General features: G+C 43.5%; 1 protein-coding gene across 2 annotated transcripts in view; it reads right to left on the reverse strand.

Annotated features, from left to right (window-relative positions):
- Positions 1-16,381, reverse strand: part of KIF5C (kinesin family member 5C) — a 155,694-nt gene that overhangs the window by 55,560 nt on the left and 83,753 nt on the right. For both annotated transcript variants that reach the window (XM_008054687.1, XM_008054688.2), the window contains one exon: positions 7,123-7,271. In XM_008054687.1, the coding sequence (XP_008052878.1) occupies positions 7,123-7,271 (149 nt within the window). The remainder of the gene's footprint in view (positions 1-7,122; positions 7,272-16,381) is intronic.

Consider the following 16,381-nt stretch of genomic DNA (forward strand, 5'->3'; position numbering starts at 1 on the left):
GGGGGGGGGGGGGGGGGGGTGGAGAAAAAGGACCACCAAAGGAAAATTAGCATCTATTTTTACTCTCCCTCTTTACATTAAAAGCAGATTTCTCTTAGTTTAGCCCCTGGGGCTTATACCTGCTGTCTGTAGGAAAAGCGCTCATAATATTGTAAAGCATCTGATTTTCCAGAGTGAAAGCCTTTCCCCCATCATACTAGAAACCATCCCCTTCTTTAAATAAGCATCCTGGCATTTACTATTGTCAGATGTAATTACCTTTAAGGACTAAAAAGATTTGTGTTTACATAGGAGCATTCACTGGAGCATACCTATAAGGCTTGCAGAGCATTCTAATTATAAAATGAAAACTCCCAGAGGGCATAAATAACGTTTCTACAAAAAAATAGAAATCCATCAATTGTAATAGACAAGAATGACAGACTAATCAAAAATTCTCATTAAGGCTATTAAAATTTCTAAAATAGGTTTTGGGTTTTTTTTTTAAAGAGCACCATTAGACTGCCAGTAATTCATTAAAATTTCACACATGAAATAGCAACAAGCTAGTTATCCTTTTCATAAGTTGAGTCCCTCAAGCCTCGGGAGAACACAGAAAGGTAATTGCATTCTCTCAGCAGCTCCTGAGCAGAGATTTGCTGGTCACTCACAGCTTCCGCCAGAAACCACAGCAGATCTGGCAAACGAGGTGCTTTCTTTTAATACCAATTAAATAGGCCCAGTGGCAGACCTAATGGTAGGTAATTTCTATATCAAAGAAACTAAAAGGAAATCTTTAAGTTGCCAGATGGGTGAGAGCAGCTGGCTACAAGATGTCATTATATAAATGTGATGTTAAAAAAAAAAATTCCCTTATGAGATTATTTTGCATGCAAATAGCATCTTTCACCCTACTTCCTAAAAATACTGTAAGCAGCTTAAAACATCTTCTAATCTCTTCTAGAGTAATTTTCTAATAAACTGGTCACCTGGGACTCGGCACCCTCTTTACATTCATGACCTCTTGAATGGGCCACTACATTCTCCTAGTGGACAGCATTTCTAGTGCAGTGTTTGGTTTGTACTCTCCAAGGAAAGCAGAAGGCCTAGCAAATTCCATATCTCAAATGAAATGCTAATTTCTAAGAGTCCATTATAATCATGAATCTGAGGGGGGACCAGCGTCTTCTACAGATTTAATGCTAAAAGAACAGATCTCGTTCCAGCTATGAAAGTCCCAAAGTCTGACAAGAGCTGACAGACTTAGCTAACTATTGAGCCATGCCTGCTGGTCTTACAGGTTTCAAACTAGGAGAACAAATCTACTTTAGAGACTGCCGATTTTCCCTTCTTGGCCTGGGATGATATCATTTCCCTGCCTGACTTCAGTAGATATGGTAAATCTACATCCATTCTGCTGTTTAATCTTTCACTCTGTCACCTAGGCCGAGTGTGTCATGACTCACCACAACCTCAAACTCCTGGACTCAGGCAATCCTCCCACCTCAGCCTCTTGAGTAGCTGTGATGACTACAGGCACATGCCGCCATGCCGGACTAATTTTTTTTTTTTTTTTTTTAGAGAGAAGAAATCTCGGTATGTTGCCTGAGCTGATCTTGAACTCCTGGACTCAAGCAATTCTCCCACCTCAGCCTTCCAGAGTTCTGGGATTACAGGCATGAGCCACTACACCTGGCCTCTTGTTTTTTAATCTTATATGTAATTATTCAAAAGAAGAGATCTGCAGATATACCAGATTGTCAGGTCATCTCCCTGGTCCCCTGACACCTGGATTTTCAGGCCCTCCTTCTTCTGACTTAAACCCCTGTGAAAAGTTTTGTTTTGTTTTGTTTTAAGTGCAAGATTCAAGGTATCAGAAGAGAGCACGTGTAAAGATGGAACAGAGAACTATGATCCTGGCCTTCACCCCTCCCTCCCATCCTCCAGTTCAGACTTTTCTTGATGGATTGCAGAGAGGTCAGGGTGAACTGGAGCTGTAATTCACTCTGAATTCAGCTATCTAAATCTATCTCCATATACAAGATTGCTTGAGCCTTTTCCACACATATGAGCAACAAAGCAATGGAGCTTTAAAAAAAATTTATTTTCTGGCAACTGCTCCTCTCCACCTATCTGCTCCTTAAGCAAGTGAGCTGAACAAATCTCCATGAGGCTCAAGTGCCAACAGAGCCTCTAGATTCAAAGACCAGCAAATGATTATGGCCCACAAGATGTCACTAGTAGATCGTGGTGGACATTTGTTGCTTTCCAGCCACGCAACACCCATTCTCATAATAGCATCTCAGCTTCCCTTTGAGGAATTACCCACCTCAGCTGCACACAGTCTTCACCAGACAGTTAATCGAAGTGTCCTGTCCTTCTCCAGTCAAGGCACATGACCAAGTGCAGTATTGCCACTTCTACCCTGGGCCTCTGAATCTCCAACATAGACATGCAGGGAAGGGAAAAACGTCTGGAGAGGATTCACTCCAGACATGCCACTTATGAGACTTGCCAACCTGTTCCTGTCACCAGCTTCCAACTTGTTGGATCCTGGTTCCTCAGCTGTCCCTTGAATTCTGTTAAGGGTCAATTCCCATCGCTTGCAACCCATGGACCATAACTAGCACACTGGAAAACAGAACCAGGCCAGTGATTGACTTTCCTCATTCCTTTCTTTACAAAACCAAGGGATGGCCTCTCCTTAAGCCACCACGCATAAGTCCAGAGTTACCCTGCCTTAACAGCAAAGCCAGAAATGAATCAAAGCTTGGTATATTACATGTGTCATGAGTCATGGGCCTTATTCTGAGAATCAAGTTTCAACTGTGCCCAGAAAAGAAAACTGCCAGACCTGCATTCTGGAGTGGCCCACTGTCTTAGTTAGTCAACCAGGGCTACTATAACAAAGAACTACAGGCTGGGTGACTTATAAACAACAGACATTTAGTTCTCACAGTTCTGGGGCTGGTAATCTGAGATCAGAGTGCCAGCATGGGTGAGGTTCAGTTGAGCGCCCTCCTCTGGGTTGGTAGATGTCTTATTATATCCTCACATAGTGGATAGCAGAGAAAAGCAAGCTCTCCTGGAACTCTTAGAGGGGCACTAATCCCATTCATGAGGGCTCCATCCTCAGGAATCAATCACCTCTCAAAGGCCCACCTCCCTCAACTCCTGAGACCATCACTATGAGAGTTAGGATTTCAATGTCTGAATTTGCAGAGGGGGGAGACAAACATTCAATCTATAGCACCCATCAAGCTATGCGGAGCTCAAAATTGACACAGGTAGAGGTAGGAGAGGTGAGACAAGCCTCTAGGCATGTAATAGAAGAGTATTTCATAACTTCTGAATGACTTTGGGCAGGGCATACCTTCTCCTGTGCCACAGTCCTGACACAGGCAATTAGATCAGACATGCCTCCTCTCACTTATTTACATCAGCTACCTACATCTGATTGGCAGTGGGTTTCCTGCTCCTTTGTATTGCTACCTCATTCTACATAACAGCAAGTAGAGAAAAGCACAAGCATGTACACACACACACACACACACACACACACACACACACAGACACACACACACTTCCCTGCTACACTCCTTCCTTGCTCTCCTGCAGCTGGAATATAGCACCCAAACTTTTAAATTATAAACACATCATGCAAGGAAAGAAATTTGCCCAAGGAAAGTCCACTCAATTGACAAGCCTCCTTTAACTTGTTCTGACCACAAAGAAATATCTGGAAATATCAACACCCAGGAAATGTTCAGATAAACTAAATGATTGCCTGTTTACAAATCTGGAACCAATGTGAGTGTCAGATTTCAAAGCTGGCAACCTCCTGCTACTCTGATCTTAGTGGAGTGCACTGCCTTTTCTCTAATCCACCTCTCAAAATCCCAGCTCTTGAGGTTGTACACACCAGTCGTGCCCCTCATAATTTGTGCTCCAAAGAATTAGGATTGATGCATGGGGACACCACTGAAAGGCTTCCGGTCCCTTCTTTTTTTGGTGTGATACTTTTCACACTCCTACACACAAATCACTCACGCTAGCTCGATGTGCAGACTGTACAGAAAACAGAAAGAGAAGGAACCTTGGTTCGGATCAATGTTCTATCAGAGAGACTGACTCCCTTGGGGGCATCTTCTAGCCTGTCTAGCCCTTGGGGATTAAACGCATGGCCTTGGAATATAACAAAAGTATGAGATGTTAGCTCTGCATGCTTAACTGCTCAAAGGACCACTCCAAGTCTCCTCACAGCCCCTCACTACCCACCTTTCTGCCTGAAAATTATACCACTAGAGTTAGTTCTCTACACTGAAGAACTTTGCCTCCAGAAGAATCACCTTTAAAATACAACTATTAGCTTGGGAGGAAAGGTAAGCTCCGCAGAATCCTTCATCTCCTTCTCCAATCACAGTCAGTGATAACATGGTAATGGGCAGTGGGGGTTCTCTCAGACCCTCTCCCTCTTCTCTTCTTCCTCACCTCTCTCCACAGAGTGCACCTCACCCCTACCTATGCCTTCACTACTACACATCCATGACTCCAGTTGAGGCAGCTCCTCAGAGCTCCAGACCCTCACCCTAACTTCTTATCTGAAGTCTTCCCCTTGATGATCCATGGGCACCCCAAGCTCCCCTCCTTATCTCCCTTGCCCCCAGTATGATTCTTCTCCAGCAGCTCTAGTCTCCGGGAATGGTCTCACCTCCCATCTAACTCCAAAAGCCAGAAAACTTGGGTCATGCTTGAAACCTCACTCCCCCCACCGCCAACTCCTCACTAGACCCTAACTTCTCCTCTCGAATGCCTCTTTAGGTACACCCATTTCTTTCCCGTTCTGCTGCTCCATCCCTCCATTCAATACCACAAGCTCTTCCCTAGAAGACCACTCTAGCTCCCGGCCCTCCTCCATGCCTCCAGTTCCCTCTCCAACACAGCCAGGGGAAGCCTCAAAACGCAAACCTCAGCATATGATCTGCAGCATAACACCCTAGAATGGCTTCCCATTGCTTATAAGGAAATGATCAAAATCCTTAATGAGGACTGTGTAGCCTGCACAGGAGAGCCCTGCCGACTGTTCAACCATCCCGGGCCAGCTTCCCACCCAGTCCTCCACATTAGCCTTCATGTACATTCTCGGGCCATTGTGAACATAACTACTACCTCCGCCACACCACACCCTAATTTGTACCTCTATTTCACCTGGCTAACTGCTGCTTCTCATGGATCTTATTCTCTGTATTGCTTATTCAAGGAAGTCTTTGCTGGCTTCTCAATCAAGGTCAGAGCCCCTGCTGTAATCACAATTGACACCTTGTACTTTCCCTTCTTGGTATGCGGCACAGACTATTGCCATGCATGTATTGGTGATGGCCACATCTGACTGCCCACCTTTTAATCTCCATCACTTGCATTAAACACATGTTTAATTCACATGCATTTATGGAAGGTCTATTTGTGCCAGAAACTATACATTCATTTTCCCAAATGATATAACTCACTGGGCTTATGTAGGATTTCACCCAAGAGGGCACAGAAAACAGTAAATTTCTGAGTAGATGTGCAAGGTGTATTAAAGTGGGACAAACTTAAAATGATGCCAAGTGAAGAGGCCAAGGGCAGGGTAGGGTATCCCGAAGAGATGCTAGGCATGAGGGTGAGCCAGGCAGACAAGACAGTGGGCAGATCCCAGAGGGCAGCATTTGATGAGGGATGGAGAATTGGAAGGTTAGACTTTGTCAAGAGATGGAAAAGAATGGAAAAAACAAGGTTAATTGCCCACTTCACAATGTTTCTAAGGCCAGGCCCCTGCCCCTTTACCAAAAGGCTTCACTGAATGTCCCAGTCACCCAGCAGAGAACTGACCCAAGAAAATTCCAGAAATAAAACAAACTTCCTATGGCCACTTTCCACTTTGCCAACCACCCCTCCCCGCTCCCCTACTTCTGCCAAATTGCAAGGAATCATCCACCAACCCCAGGTGCTGAATTATTCAATTATTCTAGCAGCTTTCAAAACACATGTGCAGCTAGAAAATCTTCCGAAAAGGAAAGAATCATGTTATTTAGGCTACTAGGTCATTTTTTGGAACCTCTCTTGAATTCTTGTTTTTTTTTTTTTTCTTTCTATTAAACAGTAGCTCATTGACACCCCACCCTTACTAGCAAAAAGCAGCGGCAAACATATCATCACAAGACAACCTGCTGTTCACTGTGCAGTTACAAACATGCAGTGTTACCTCCTGATCCTGCACAAGAGCCCATGGGCTCTTCCCCTCACTCAAAGCTAAGGTCTGCTGTAGCACCTGAAATAAATACTGAACACAGCAGCAGAGGATATGAAAAATAATTTCTAACTACTTTCCATCCCCCTACACACACACCATCCTGCCTTATTTTAGCAAAAAAAAAAAAAAAAAAAAGACTTCTACCTTCTAACCTCCGTCACAATGATAAAAATCACTAAAATAATCTGTCTGCGCTTAGATCTGGAAACCCCTCTTAACGCCTCACCCACAACCCACCCACCCACTGCATGTCAGATCTCAGAGATATTTTCCCCAGTAGAACGAACCAGAGAGAACGTTTCAGGGAAAAAGGAAAACGAGTCACGAAACAAGCCTTTAAGACTCCATTTTAGCACAGGGCTCCTTCAGGAACTCTCTATTTCTGGCTCCTAAGAAGCAGAGCACGAAGATGAGTTCGGCCAAGAAAATGCAAGCATTTGCCACAGGTGACTTTTAACCCCAAATAAAAGATAAAACTTGCATAAGCAGGCATATCTTTCACTTAGTCCAAACCAGATTGAGCCACAAAGTCTCAGGAGGTGCCCTCTAACCTCAAACAGGGCTACCAGAGGGTGAATTACTCAGGAACGGGTAGAGGGCATCCCACTGGAAACAGATTAAGGCAACCTTGCAAATAGTCACTTGCCCTTACTAACAATGAACACTAGCCAAGTGATGGGGTGGGGGCAGGACCTGTGCAGGGGAATAAAAAACAACTGCCGGTTCACACAGGTTGTTGCCAGGCAGCACCAAGCTCTGCCATTGTCCCAAGTGTCTCCCAGGATGCCAGCGGTCAATAGAAAAAGAAAGCACACACTCACGCTTCCTTCTTCCTCTCTGTTCTTCCTTACCATTCCTCCACCTGTTTAACTCCATCTCCAGATGCTGGATAACATTCTTCAAAGTCTTGTTTTTCTCCTTCTCTTTTTCATATTTCTTCTTCCATTCTTCCGCTGTCAGTTCCAGGTTCACAGAGACCGTATTCTTGATGGTCTTAGCTCTGGGATTAGAACCATAAGAGGAAAATTCTGAGTGTATAGCCATTACATTCCCTGAACCAATGTAATTAAGCCTCAGATTCCTTTCATGTCAAAAGATTGGGACTGGGGGAGCAGAAAGGATCCTATGACTTTCACCTACCATTCCCCCTAGCTGGACTAATGGCACTACTACTCCTTGAGGCCCCAAACCCATCCTTTCCTTTTCTTCACATCCTGCCAATCTCTAAATCCAGTGGACATTTATTCAAATGGTCCTCAAGGTTACCTCTTTCTCTGCCACCATTTTAGTCTATGTTCTCAGTCTTCCTTACAATGATAGCCTTTTTCAAATGTTCAGCATCCTCCTTTAAGCATCCTGCATACCATGGTCAGACTCATTTCTAAGTACAGATCCCCTTTAATGCAGTAAATACTTATGAAACACTGGGGATATGCCAGGACAAATGGACAAGGTCTCTGGTCTCTTGGAGCTTGGAGTTTCTTATACCAATGATACACAGAAATAACGTAACCAATTATTTCTCTTCCTCATTTTTGGTACCTAGAACCATCCCTGATGTATTGAACACATGTCAACACTTGCCTCACAGGTCAGGTGGGTCCCATAGCTGAGTGAGGCTGGCCAGGTAACAACATGACTCCCTGCTGAGAAAACAACCCTTCACAGTCCATCATCACCATGCAGGAGTAGAGGGCCCACAGTTCTCAGGTCATCCCATTTTTCGAGAAAAGTCAGAAATTGAGTGTTTCAAATGTGTATCGCCAGTTTTAAACAAGTTTTAAAAATAATGTGTGAGCCAGGTGCAGTGGCTCAAGCCTGTAATACCAGCACTCTGGGAAGTAGAGGTAGGAGGATCACTTGAGGCCAGGAGTTCAAGACCAGCCTGGACAACTCTAGGAAAAAAATCAAAAAATTACCCAGGCATGGTAGCACAGTATCTGTCCCAGCTACTTAAGAGCCTGAGGCAGAAGGATCACCTGAGCCCTGGAGTTCAAGGCTGCAGTGAGCCAATGATAGTGCCACTGCACTCCAGCTTGGGCAACAGAGTGAGATTCCGGCACACACACGTGCACACACACACACACACACACACACACACACACACACACACACAAAAGGTGTGAGACAAACAAACATGCCTACTGGCCACCATTTTGCCACTTCTAGTAAAAGAGATGACAAGACCTCCTAAGGCCTATACGGCTTGGGGGGTTGTGACACCACATGGATGGTAGCTGGACAGCACCTCAAGGCAGCAACTGGAGAGAGCAAATCAGCAGCTGCACCAGGTGAGACTAAAAACAGAAGACACGACTCACCTTGGCACACACAGAAATGAACACATGAACAGCCTTATCCAACTAAACGGTAAACTGCTCATGGCAGAATTCCACTTAAACTTACTTTTTCCAAAGGTAAAACTTCATTTAAAAATGTGATAACCTGTGTTATTTGCTATTCACTTTTTCGCTGTAAACGTCAAACAGTTCTTACATCGTCATATTTGCCAAGCACATCTGATTTGTGATTCAGGATCTTGACCACTGTCACCGAGTGACATTCTGGACATGATTCCTATTTCAGTGCAAGAAATTCAGCAGTCCTCACCACCACTATAGATGTCATTCCAAAAATTAATTCCTGAAGCAGACAACTAAATAACCCAGCTGTCAAAGCAGGAATTAAACAACTTCAATAAAGACTCTACTTAAGAATTGGTATAATTCTCTTTCATTCACCGTAGCTTGAGGCTGCTGTCCCTAGAAGTGCTTCAACTCTTAATTTTTCACATGGCAGCAATGTCATGACTACATTAAAGTCTGTTCCAGTCTGACACTCTCACCTCTTTGCCTAACATCCCCGGGCGCTGCTATGGATGCATCTCAGACACAAGCACAAACACTCCATTATCGACCTAATAAGTCCAAAAGTGAAGAATAACTCATGGCTAAATGCTTTTGGACATTTAAGGGGACACTTTGAGGCTACGACTCCTACTTTTTAAATCATAAAGAGTCCCCTGATAATTTCCAATGGTGCCAGAAAGAGAAAGATAGAACCTCCATGCTACCCTCCAGTCAGGCGTAGCCAGAGGCACATTGCGTGAGCAGGCTCAGCAAGGTTACCACCACTGGGCTAACTGGTCCTCATGCTCAAAGCTGCTCAGAATAATTCTTTTTCTTCCATTTCTGTAGTAATCAGGGTCTGGCAGAAAGCAGACAACCTGCTCAAATTACATCACTGGGACAGAGTTTCACAAAGGTATGAAAAAGAGGTGGGAAATAATAGATAATGTGAAGCCCACATTAGTGATGGGGGAAGGGGGGGAATTACCGCCCTTAGGCTGAAGGGCGCCCAGAGGCAGAGAGCTAGAAGATTGCCTGGTGGGAATTCTAACAGTCTTTGGTATACAGATACAGTCAACCCAACCCAAGGTGACTCTTGAAAGCCAAGAAACAAACACCGGGAACACTCTCCTCTCTCCTTCTGATCACCTGCTTGTGTTCTTTCCCCGCTGGTCAAATCTAACCAGAAGCCAGAGGCAAGGAAGCCCACTGCAGTCACCGCAGTAGCCCAAACCAATCACCCTCTTAAGGCACAGAGCAGGGCAGGGACAATCAGGAAAGATTCAGACAAGCACATAAAGATAGGCAGCCCAGCTTCCACATGGAACTCAAACAACAGTGGGAAACCGTGTTGTGCATTAGAGTTCTAGACCTCTTCAGCCCAAATGGGGGGGAAAGGCATTGTCTTAATGTGCATTAAAGGTGGAATGTGATATCAGCTGATACTGATGGCGGAAGATGTTAATTCTCCTAAATGTGTTATATAAATTCGAAATAATCCCCCCCACCCCTCTCAAAAAATTTCCTAGGAAGCTTGTGTATCTGTGTGTAGCAAGCAGACTCTAAAATTTATCATTGAAAAAAGCCAATAATAGCAAGGACAATTGTGAGGATCAAAGTTAGAGAACTGAATGACAATGTTTATAAAGTCATAGTAATTAAAAACTGATCAAATAGTCAAAAACTTTTGAATAGAAACAGAAGGGACTATCTGGAAACAGATGCTCAGATATACAGTCATCTGATTTATGACAGAGGTGCTCATAAGAGCAGTGTAAAGAAGAGTGCTTTCAATATATGGTACCAAGGGGAAAGGGAACTTTATTTCCCACCCTCAATACCATAAAAAATATCCTGTTTCAAATCAATCATAGACACAAATATGAAAGGTAAAACAATAAAGCCTCTAGAGAAATAGCATCTTCAAGAACTTGGGGTAAGTAGAGATTGCTTAAACAGAACATAAAAAATAAGTTTGACTTTACGAAAATTAAAAACCTCTCTTCATTACAAGCCTTCATTAGGAGAGTTAAAAGACAAGTCATAAAATGAGAGAAGATATATGAAATACATATACCTGACAAAAGACTTACTCAGAGTAACTCCTATAAATCAATAAAGAAAAACTGGGCAAAGACTTGGAAAAGGCACTTATAAAAGAAGTGCCAATAAAACACCTTCAAAAATGGTACTTAACTTCACTAGCCATTAGAGAAATGCAAATTAAAACTATAATGAGACACCTTCTTTACACACCCAATAGAATGGCTAAAAAATTAAAACTAATAATACCAACTTGTTGAGGACAGGCAATGATTTTAACACTCAATTGCTACTTAAAGAATATGAATTATTACTTTTTTTTTGAGTTGGAGTCTTACTCTGTCACCCAGACTGGAATGCAGTGGCTGCTCCCAGCAGCTACGTAAGCTTGACCTGCTGGGCTCCGGCAATCCTTCTGCCTCAGCCTTCCAAGCAGCCGGAACTACAGGTGCGCGCTACCACACTCGGCTAATTTTTTATTTATTGTGGAGGCGAGGTCTCGCCAAGTTACCCAGGTGAGTCTCGAACCCGCGGGCTCAGGCAATCCACTCGCCTCAGCCACCCAAAGTGCTGGGATTACAGGCTGAGCCACCAAGCCCGGCCAAATTATTACTTTTATTTTAGAAAAATGATTGGTAACGTCTACTAAAGCCAAATATTTCACACCCTATGACACAGCAATTCCACTCTGACCCAACAAAAATGAGGACATATGTTACCCAAAGGCATGACAACCAATGTCATAGTAACTTTATTTATAATAACCCCAAATGAAAATAATCCAAATCACATCAACAGTAGAATGGATATATACAAGCTATATTCATATAACAGAATACTATATAGCTATGAAAAATCGACTACCATTACAACCTAACAATGTAGATGAATTTCAGAGATACAATGTTGCATGAAAGAAGTCAGACATGAAACATTTCTGTGTGGTTTCATTTCTATAAAGTTCAAAGACAGGCCGGGCTCGGTGGCTCAGCCTGTAATCCCACACCTTTGGGAGGCTGAGGTGAGTGGATTGCCTGAGCCCGCGGGTTCGAGACCCGCCTGGGCAGGCGAGACCTCATCTCTTCAATAAATCAAAAAATCAGCCAGGTGTGGTAGCGCATGCCTATAATTCCAGCTGCTTGGAAGGCTGAGCCGGAAGGATCGCCGGAGCCCAGCAGGTCGAGGCTGCGGTGGCCGGGAGCAGCCACTGCACTCCAGTCTGGGTGACAGAGTGAGACTCCAACTTAAAAAAAAAAAAAGTTCAAAGATAAGCAATATTAATCTATGTTGCCGGGCTCAGTGGCTCAGCCTGTAATCCCACGCCTTTGGGAGGCTGAGGTGAGTGGATTGCCTGAGTCCGCGGGTTCGAGACCCGCCTGGGCAGCGAGACCTCATCTCTACAATAAATCAAAAAAAATCAGCCGGGCGTGGTAGTGTGCGCCTGTAATTCCAGCTACTCGGAAGGCTGAGGCGGAAGGATCGCCGGAGCCCAGCAGGTCAAGGCTGCGGTGGCCGGGAGCGGCCACTGCACTCCAGTCTGGGCGACAAGTGAGACTCCAGCTCAAAAAAAAAAAAAAAAAATCTATGTTAATGGAAAGATGGCAGCTACCCTTAAGCTTTGGTATTGGTTGAAAGAGTACAAGAGAGAGGATTCTAAGATACTGAGTGGTGGTTATATGTGTATATACATTTGCAAAAATGTATGTTATACATTTTTACGCAAATTTAAAATGCGCTTAAATTTACGCATTTTACTACATGTTATATTCAATAAAAATAAATTTACAAAAATAAACTAATGCAGAAAGGAATCAGATTAGATATAATATTTTCAAGATCATGGAATAAACAAGAGTTACCAAGAGAGATACTGAATCTCTATGCCCAGAAGTTTGTTGTTGTTTTGTTTTTGTTTTTTGAGTTGGAGTCTTACTCCGTTGCCCAGGCGAGAGTGCAGTGGCATGCTCATGGGCACCCCAGCATCAACGTGCTAGGCCCTGGCGATTCTTCCATCTTAGATTTTTAAATAGCCGGAACTACAGGCATGTGCTACCACGCCTGGCTAATTTTTTTTTTTTTTTTAATCGTAGAGACGAGGTCTCGCCAAGTTGCCCGAATGGGTCTCAAAGTCGTGGGCTCAGGCAATCCACTTGCCTCAGTCTCCCAAAGTGCTGGGATTACAGGCTGAGCCACTGAGCCCGGCCTTGTTACTTTTTAATAGAACAAATATTCTCCTATCTAGGATGTTGAAAACAATCTTGCTAGTGGAATAAAGAGGGTCTCAGTCCCTCATTCTCCTAAGATATCAAGAGTAAAAGGATATAAAATATTTACAATCTCTTTATTTTTACCACGATCTCTAGCCAATTTAGAGATTAAAGGAGATGATCACTAGCTGCTACGTAAGTTTGAACTCAAAAACTTTCCCTTAATTAGCTCTAACTGATTGGGGGGAAACAATCACTTTCCTCCTTTGTTGGTATTTAGCTACTTTCCATCAATGCAGTGACATAATGGTCTTCTGTCTTGTTTTTGTTTTTGCCTTGTCTACCTCAGACCATGTCAAAAGCCTTTCATATTGTTGGCTCTCTTTTTTGGTATTTTCCACATACTTGCTAGCTGTCATCACCTTAAACAGCATTATATATACCCAGACTCGCAAACACAGTGAATCAACATGGACCTCGGGCACGATGCTGCCTGTGGACAGGGTGTGGGGCTTGTGCACATGCCCACAAACATGTATTTACTGCTCAGCCTTGTTCCCAGAAGAATTACAGATAGCTTACAAGGAGATGTAACATCATTAAGACAGCAGAAATTAAGAAGCCCTCTTAAGGCAGGTTTTGTAATGTTGTCTAACTGAAGCCATACAACAATTATGACACCATCCAGTCCTATAGTTCTGGGACATTATCTCTTTGATGTACACAAACAAGCCAATGACCCACAGGAGCCTTATTATAGCCACTTACAGCCCGTTCGCTCATTGTTTTTAAAGGCTGAGCAGACTGCGATGCTATCCAATTAATCCAAAGTGTCCCGGTCATTCACAAAGGAGTACAGAGTATCTTGGGTCTTCATTTCTAAAACCGTCAGGTTTTTGAACCAGAGCCCCCAGTATGTAATATAGATATAAATGCCTACTCCACAAGTTATAACCATAACAGGCACTGGGCAAAACCCAAACCAAAGGCTACTTACGGGAAGAACACTAAAGCTTAAGTTTACGCCCTAAGAGCAAGACCCACTCGGCAAAACCGAGCCAAATTGAGAGGGTACCATTATCAGGGTATCTGTTTTGTAGTTTGTCTTCGTTTGGGTTTGCTTCAGGAAGTCAAGCACCACTTCAACAATATATGATACTGGCTTGCCATAGATATGAAATCTCTTCTCTCCACAGGGAGAGGACTAGGGCCAAATTTTTTAAAGACCTCAACGCTAATGAGTGTTAACTCCCCTTGGAAAAGGCAGATCAAGCCCAGCAGACAAAGAGTAGAGGAGGGTTTTGGTGATCTGAGTATCTTTAGTACTCAGATCTTCCATCTGTGTACCAATACAAGGGCAGTTAGGTCAGAAAAGACGTTCTTGCCATATTCCCCTGAAGAATGGGAGGACAACTACCTCCTCGTTATCAAGGCTTCTGTTATTTCCTCCCTAGTACCACTTGGTCTTTCCATCATGTTGTCTAGATGAAACCATACAATAATTGTGATACCATCTAGCCTACAGTTTTGGGACATTATCTCTTTGATGTACAAAACAAGCCAACAACCCAGATGAATAGCAGATGAATTTGCAGTTTCCACATACAGAAGCGCATGCCCAGGCTTCCAAGGCTGCTAGTAGTACCCACCCCACCATACATGGTGATTCTCCGAAGGCATCCTCATAATCTGGCATTGGAACAAAGTCCTTGGTGAGTGGGGAGAAGACCATAGGCCACTAGTTCAGATCACTCTGCCTTCTGATGAATTCCATCCCCACCTGGTTTCTCAATGGTGTCCCACAATCATACTTCCTGGCCATAGGCAGTTCTAAACAGGATGAGCACTGCCTATCTGTGGAGTTTCCTCTAATTACTTTGGCATCCCTGAAAGAATCAGAAAGATATTTGTTCTTGGAACTTTTGTGCCTCTTGTTTCAGCATCTGCCTTCCCTCATCAGGTGTTCAGGATAGTGCTGGCATCTGAATAAGGAACTCTAGACAACCTCACACCTTCAGAGCATTGAATAAGTCTGTAATGTGTGATTCTGCACTGTGAAGGCTGTATGTGTGTGTGAGAGAGAGAGAAACTGAGACTCTTCCACTGTGGGGGCAGAAGAGGGTAGGTAGTCCAGCATTCTTCTCTATCGGTCAGGGTTCTCCAGAGAAACAAAACCAATAGGAAGGAGAGAGACAGACAGAGAGAGAGGGAGGGAGGGAGAAAGGGAGGAAGGAAGGGAGGGAAAGAAAGAGGAGGGGGGGAGGGGAGGGGAAGGGAGGGGAGGGAGGAAGGAAAGAAGGAAGGAAGGAAGGAAGGAAGATACACAGATATGCAGTAACATAGGTAGATACATAGATAGATGATATATATTTTATTGTATAAGCAGTTTTCTCCAGAGAAATAGAGCAATAGGAAAAAGATATAGAGGATGATTGATAGACAGACAGATACATAGGTAGATTCATAAATAGATAATATATATCTTATTGCATATAAGATATGTCTTGCTCTTATTTACTTATTTAAAGAAATTGACTCACAAGACTGTGGGGTTGGCAAGTTTGAAAGCCAAAGGGTAGGCCAGCAGGCTGGAAACTCAGGCAGGAGTTGCTATTACACTTTTGAAGCAGAATTTTCTTCTCTGGGAAACCTCAGCTTTTGCTCTTAAGGCCTTCAACTGATTGGATGAGGTCACTTCCAATATCTGCTTTACTTAAAGTCAACTCATCATAGTTGCTGAACACACCTACAAAATACCTCCACAGCAACAACTAGATAAGTGTTTGATTCAATAACTGGACACTATGGCCTAGCCAAATTAACACATAAAACTAACCATCACACCTAATAATTCCCGCATAAAACATCCAAACCTTCTTCTGGAAGCACCACTGCTCCACAGCACCTTCCCAGTTGCTGGTGAGGCTATTTCCTTACTTGTGAGTGAGAGAGGATAGGGAAGGAGAAATTAAAACTTGGTGTCTTTTCAAAAGCTCTAGCCTCTTGAGAAACACTCAGAAATGACATGGATGAGGATATAGCATTTAGTTAAACGTATGTCGCAATATCATTGTGATATTGATTCAGACCACAATATCTCTCCCTCCAAAAGCAAAAATTAAGCCCGTTAATGTTTCAGCAACAGTCCCACCAACAAGGATGATTTAAGTCTTTTTTTGTTTTATATCAAAGTGCAGTCAATTATCTGTTTCAGCCAAAGTGCTCCCTTTTCCCCCAGCAGTTAACATGTTCTCATGCTCTGGTGATGTGAATTTCACATGCATACTATTCGGGTTCTGCCCGATCCAGCTGCCACAAAACTAGCAGATGGCAACATTAAAATTATGGCATGATTTGTTTTTATTTATTTATTTATTTATTTATTTTTTGAGTTGGAGTCTCACTCTGTCACCCAGACTGGAGTGCTATGGCCGCTCCTGGCCACTGCAGCCTCGACCTGCTGGGCTCCAGTGATCCTTCTGCCTCAGCCTTCTGAGTAGCCGGAATTACAG

The sequence above is a fragment of the Carlito syrichta genome, unplaced genomic scaffold (genome assembly GCF_000164805.1).
Source record: "Carlito syrichta isolate Samal-C Ts95f unplaced genomic scaffold, Tarsius_syrichta-2.0.1 Scaffold297925, whole genome shotgun sequence".
NCBI classification, from domain to species: Eukaryota; Metazoa; Chordata; class Mammalia; order Primates; family Tarsiidae; genus Carlito; species Carlito syrichta.